Raw genomic sequence first — 6,429 nt, 5'->3', positions numbered from 1 at the left:
ATCCCTGCGACAAAGAATCGGGCTGTGTCCAAAGTGTTCTCTGGGAGTTGTAGTTCCTCTATTGGTGAGGCAAGGAGGAGGCGGAGTGACTCGGCGGCCATTAGCTGTGTGTAGTTGCCCGGGACTAGGAGCTTAAGTGAAGAGGGACGCCTTATTCGGTGGAAATCAGCCGTAGCCATGAGCTTCTGCCGCGGCTTGCCCTAGAGTACGGAGCAGGCGGACTTTTCGATTCCCCGCCCCGCCAGGTGGCGGGGCCTACTAGGCCTCCGGGCATCCCCGGTCTCAAGTAGGCCTCATCTGCCGGCAAGGGCGCCCCAAACGCGGGAGGCGCCATGTCGCTGGTTGCTTACGCCAGCAGCGATGAGAGCGAGCCGGATGAGGCTGAGCCCGAGCCGGAGGAAGAGGAGGCGGTGGCCCCTACATCTGGGCCCGCTTTAGGGGGCTTGTTCGCTTCTCTCCCTGCGCCCAAGGGCCCGGCCTTGCTGCCTCCGCCCCCTCAGATGCTGGCCCCAGCGTTTCCCCCGCCGCTGTTGCTTCCCCCACCCACCGCAGACCCCAGGCTTCAGCCTCCTCCCCCCTTGCCCTTCGGCCTGGGAGGCTTCCCCCCACCTCCAGGCGTGAGCCCGGCTGAAGCGGCGGGAGTTGGGGAGGGACTGGGATTGGGGTTGCCCTCGCCCCGAGGCCCTGGCCTCAGTCTGCCCCCTCCAATTGGCGGTGCCGGCCCCCCGCTGGGGCTTCCCAAGCCAAAGAAGAGGAAAGAGCCCGTGAAGATCGCGGCGCCGGAGTTGCATAAGGGAGATGTGAGTATCCGGGGAAGGCACCCCCAAACTGTCCATCGGGTTTGAGTCGGCGGTAGGAGGGACATGTGGCGATTTCGGAACTCCTTCCCACAAACACATCCGTGGATTCAAGGCCACTGGAATCCTCTTATAATGTGATTAATTGAGCTGAAGTTGGTCAACTTCGGGGAGTTTGGGTGTTTGCCCATGTGGGTTTCCTGAAGCTGGGCTTGCCTGCAGAAGGTCACATGTCATCATCACCTGGTACTGACAGGCCTAGGGACACTTGGATCCGCTCCCCCTCTGCATCTTCACCTCAGTCCAGCTTTTTCCCCTTTCCTCCTACTGAGAACAGGATGAAATCTGGCACCTGAGGAATGACAGGAGACAGGGCTCCTGAACCTTTGCCGAACATCTGGGACAAATCTTTTCCTTGCCTCTGAACTCAAAAACATCAGGCCTGGAGGAGAATGATAGTAATCTTGGATTCTATTTTTGAGGGGAGTTAGAGGAGAAATCGAATGTTTGTTGAGTGCAGATCGTTTGCCGTTCATTGGTCCTTTCTTTCAATTATTACAGAGCTCTGGGAGGTAACATACTATTGTTTTACAGATGAGAAACAGGTGTCCAGCATGCACGATTTTACCTGGCAAAGGGCAGAGTGAAGATTAAGGTTCAGTCTCTCTGAACCTCAGATCTGTGCCTCATTTTCACCATTTAGCCATGGTCAAAGCTAGGTGAATTAGGATGCTTGGGTACTGTTTCTAGAAGAGGCAGTGAGTCTTACCTGTTTCTGTATGTGACAATGGAAAAATACAAGGCTTCTTCTGGAGTGAGGGCTTTGGAGATAAAGGAGAGATTAAGCCTGGGAGCAGGAACTGCTTAGAATTACTTACCAGAGAGAAATTTATTGCCTTTGCTTTTCTTCAGACTCCCAGCTCTGCCTAGGAGCCATCTTCATTCTTTGAACCTGCTGTTCCTTAAATTTCTTCCCTCAGATATCCTAATGTTCTCTCCCTCACCTCACTTGGCCTAAAAGGCCTGTTTTCTGTGAGGACTTCCCTAGCCTGTTATTTAAATTGCAGCCTCCTATAACCTCCTTCTCCCCATTGCTCTTTGTTTTATTTTTCTCCATTGCACTTAACATTATCTATCCTCCCACTAGTATATAAACTCCATGAAGACAGGGATTAACAAAAAAAGTTCACTGCTATAATCCTAGTACTTACAACAGTGCCTGGCACATACTGAATACTCCCATGGATGTTTTATGAGTGAAAGAACTCCAACATGGATTCTTCATGGAAGGAGGTTGCAGAGTTTCCCTCCCTATCTTGTTGGAAACTTTCTTCCTTTTTTTTTTTTTTGAGACAGAGTCTCCTTCTGTCGCCCAGGCTGGAGTGCAGTGGCGCCATCTCGGCTCACTGCAAGCTCCGCCTCCCGGGTTCACTCCATTCTCCTGCCTCAGCCTCCCCAGTAGCTGGGACTACAAGCGCCTGCGGCCACACCCGGCTAATTTTTTTCTATTTTTATTAGAGACGGGGTTTCACTGTGTTAGCCAGGATGGTCTCGATCTCCCAACCTCGTGATCCACCCGCCTTGGCCTCCTAAAGTGCTGGGATTACAGGTGTGAGCCACCGCGCCTGGTCACTTTCTTCCATTTTATTTCCCGCTTCTTGCACACCTGAGAGTCTGTCATCCTAAGTCTAGGATCCAAAAAAAAGCCTTTTATTGCTCCATGGAAACTTACCTTGGCTTTGATTTAACCTGGAACATGGAAAGATCCCTGAATGAGACAAATAAAAACAGTCTACACGGACATGGAAAGGCTCATTTCTAGCGCTGTGAAGGCAGCATTATAGAAAGTTGGGAGAGGATGTAGAATCTGCCATTTAGGTTGGCTGAGGTGGCAGAAAACTCTGAAGACTCCTAACACTCCCTCCTTTGTAAGCATTCACTAAATTTCTGAAGTGAACAGTGACATGGCTAATTAAAGTCCTAGCCCGTGCTGGTTGAGTTTCCCATTTTTGTTCTGTTCAAGTTGGTCTTTTTGTTCTTGGAACACGTAATTCCTGCAGAAAGGTAGCCTAAGAATGTTCAAGATGGTCAGGTGAGGGTAACCTTTGTCTTTATTTATCTTTTGAGATGTAGTTTCGCTCATTGCCCAGGCTGGAGTGCAATGGCACAATCTCGGCTCACCGCAACCTCCACCTCCAGGGTTCAAGCGATTCTCCTGCCTCAGCCTCCCGAGTAGAGTACCTGGGATTACAGGCGTGCGCCACCACGCCCAGCTAATTTTGTATTTTTGGTAGAGACTGGGGTTTCTCCTTGTTGGTCAGGCAGGTCTTGAACTCCTGACCTCAGGTGATCTGACCACCTTGGCCTCCCAAAGTGCTGGGATTACAGGCGTGAGCCACCGCGCCAGCCAACCATTGTCTTTAAAAGAGCTGTGCCCCTCCAGTTCTAAGCCCCTCCAGTTCTGAGCTCTATGTCTTACACTTAGTAGGCTCTTAGTACACAGTTGAAAGAATGAATTAGGTTTCCTTAAGTAAATAATTTCCCTTTAGAGTTTGGTGGTGAAGTAGAAGTAATTAGAAGTAATTAACTCTCAGCTATTTCATTCAATTGATATTGAGCTCTTTCTTTGTACCTGGAGCTAAGAATGTACAGTAGTGAACATGATAGCCCCAGCCCAAAAGGAGCTTATGATCTACTGGAGAAAACAGAAGGAAATAGATTTTAGATAAAGGCAGAGAAGGACCGCGATAAGCTGGTGCCATTGGAGTACACCTAGTGGGCATTAGTCCAGTCTTGGGAGGTTGGGGAGCCCTCTAGGGGGAGATGTCTAAGCAGAGATAAGGCTGATGAAAGGGTAGTGTGGGAGCAGCACAGCAGAGGAAACAGTGTATAAAAGCTTGGAGGACAAAGAGGGAGAACGCTTTCAGGGAACCTCAGGTGAGTTAAGCACAGTGGCTGGAGCATTTGAGAGGGTGGGGAGTGCTGAGAGAATGGGGCTAGAGAGAGAGGAGGCTGAGGCCAGATAATGGGCCTTGGATGCCATGCTAGGGTTTTTCTACCTTATTTGGGGGTAGTGAAGACCCCTTAAAGGCAAGAAATCTCTGATCACAGAGTGGTGAGAAACTTGGAGGGAGCAAGACTGGCAGAATGTGAGAGGCTGGTGGCCTGGTTGATGAACTAGGGGGTGGAGAGAACTGGAGCATCGAGGTACATTTAGGAAGGGGAAGTGGTAAGACTGGAGGATTGATTAGATGTTACACTAAGGAGAGGATTCAAGGTTGACCCCCACTGCATTTTGCCTCAGGCAGCTGGGGGTTGGTGTTGCTATTTATTGAGGGAATATGAAGGCAGAGCAGATTGGGGATTAGATTTCATTTGCTGCAAGTGTTAGAAGCCAGCTCAAGCTAGTTTAAATGGTTTTTTTTTTTTTTCTTTTCTTATTTAAATAAATGGAGATGTTGTCTCACTATGTTGCCCAGGCTGGTCTTGAACTCTTGAGCTCAAGCAGCCCTTCTGCCTTGGCCTCTCGAAGTGCTGGGATTACAGATGTGAGCCACCATGCCTGGCCTTAAATGGTAATGCATCATAAATATACTGTGGTACCTCAGAAGGAACCTGCATCAGGAACCTGAGATCTGTTGGGGATCTCTACACAGCTATTCTTTGCACATTTGATTCATTTTTTAAAAAAATTTATTTTATTTTTAAAGTTTAATATATTTATTTATTTATTTTGAGACCAGATTATGAAACTGGTTAATTTTTGTATTTTTAGTAGAGATGGAGTTTCACCATGTTGCCAGGGCTGGTCTCAAACTCCTGGGCTCAACTGATCTGCCTGCCTTGGCCTCCCAAAGTGCTGGGGTTACAGGCGTGAGCCAGTGCTCCTGGCCTTGATTCATTATTTCTCTGCGGATTAGCTTCTTAACCTTTGTTGTAGGTGAAAGATGGCCACCCACACCTTGGTTTTTATTTCTTTCCTTTTAGAGATCAGTCCAGATTGAACTACGATGGTAGTCTCAATTCTGGTTTTCCTGGAGTGAGAATTTGGTTGATTTGATTTGGGTCATATTACCCAATCATCTGTAGTCAGGGTAGTACCAAATTCTCCCTCCAGGTGTATTCCAAAATTAAATTCAGTCAGTTTTAGATTTTTGTGAGGAATTAGGAATGATCGATAGAATGGATAATCATCCCATCTTTTTCCCTTCTTGCTGTGACCAAGCTACACTGGTTGATTTCATAGGCTTAGGGGAGGCAGACTTCCCCTAGTGTATGAAAAACCAAAATCAGAAGAATAAGTCTGCTGGAAGAGTTTTCTATCATATAATGCGTATTCCAAAGCACACAGAAATTTTAGGGTTATCTGGATTAGTATTTATCACCACTTTCAGATTGTTTACCCAGATAGTAGAAAATTTGAAGCTCTGAGACATATTTCACTAATTTTTGTCACTTCTAGTAACCAAATACGAATTGCCTGCAGTGGATTTAGCTAAGTTTTAGCCCTAGCTAAAGGGAAGGGAGAGTGTGCTTATATGTGTGGGACACCTGCTTAATGTCTGACACTTACCTTTAGTTTATAAAGAAGAAATCAGAAGTTTAGAGAACAGAGGTGATTTGCCTGAAAACACACAGTCTGTGGGTAGCTGCGATTGTATTTGAACCTGGATGAGATTTGTTGTGTTTATCGGGGTGTCTATTGAAAACATAGAAGGAAGAGCCTGGGGCAGCCAGAAAGCAGAAAGCAATACAAATGAGGAGTGCAAAAATGGGAGTGAAAACGGTATCCTAGCAGCAGGTACTTGAGACTTAAGAGTAAAAAAGGTTGATGAATCTAGCAAATGGGGATAATAGTAATGATTAGGGTTTGGAGCCTCCAGGTGTGGGGCTTAGGGGGCGTCTGTTCTTGGGTTATTTCCTCCTTGGCTTTTAGTCCTGGCAGCTAGTGATTGCTTTTTGGAGAGGGAGTGTCTCAGAGCCAGAGCCTGGGAAGATAAGAGAGAGGCTGCCATGGGGAATGAGGCTCTGATAGATTAGCAGATCCCACAGGACCTAGCTTAATGGAAAATGTCTGTTTCCGTTCTTGCTCAGCAATCTCGGGGTATGTGCGTCTTGTCACTCTTGGCAGCTGGAACAGAGAGGACAGTGGTGGCCATTGAGGCTCAGGTTCTCGTGAGGCCAAGAAGAAATACAGTACTTTCTTATTAACAAACTCAACAGTTTGTTTCTCAAAACCAATGTGTGCCTGTTGTGGCCGAGCACACTCTCAGCCCTGGATGCTTCGGTGTTTCTAGCATTGCCCTTCTTCCTTGATCTAATGGCACAGACCCACTCAGATGGCCATTTGCTGGTCTTTAGCACTCTCTAGAAGTTGACTCCACAACCTCCATTTAATATACTCCTGAGGAAAACAGGTTGGCAGTTCCTCAAAAGGTGTGTTTTTTGTTTTTTTTTTTTGAGACGGAGTCTCGCTCTGTCGCCCAGGCTGGAGTGCAGTGGCCAGATCTCAGCTCACTGCAAGCTCCGCCTCCCGGGTTTACGCCATTCTCCTGCCTCAGCCTCCCCAGTAGCTGGGACTACAGGCACCCGCCACCTTGCCCGGCTAGTTTTTGTATTTTTTTAGTAGAGA

The 6,429-nt window shown here is 47.8% G+C and overlaps 1 protein-coding gene across 3 annotated transcripts in view; it reads left to right on the top strand.

Annotated features, from left to right (window-relative positions):
- The first annotated feature begins 95 nt into the window (after positions 1–95).
- The window catches only part of PRCC (proline rich mitotic checkpoint control factor), a 31,962-nt gene continuing 25,628 nt past the window's right edge, over positions 96–6,429 (top strand). For all 3 annotated transcript variants that reach the window (XR_012435128.1, XM_045361190.3, XM_005541405.5), the window contains exon 1: positions 96–800. Coding sequence is in view for 2 of the 3 variants with exons in the window: in XM_045361190.3 (XP_045217125.1) it covers positions 333–800 (468 nt within the window). In the remaining variant the exon portion in view is untranslated. The remainder of the gene's footprint in view (positions 801–6,429) is intronic.

Source organism: Macaca fascicularis, chromosome 1, assembly GCF_037993035.2.
Source record: "Macaca fascicularis isolate 582-1 chromosome 1, T2T-MFA8v1.1".
Lineage (NCBI taxonomy): Eukaryota > Metazoa > Chordata > Mammalia > Primates > Cercopithecidae > Macaca > Macaca fascicularis.
This window is presented reverse-complemented; position numbering and strand designations above follow the sequence as displayed.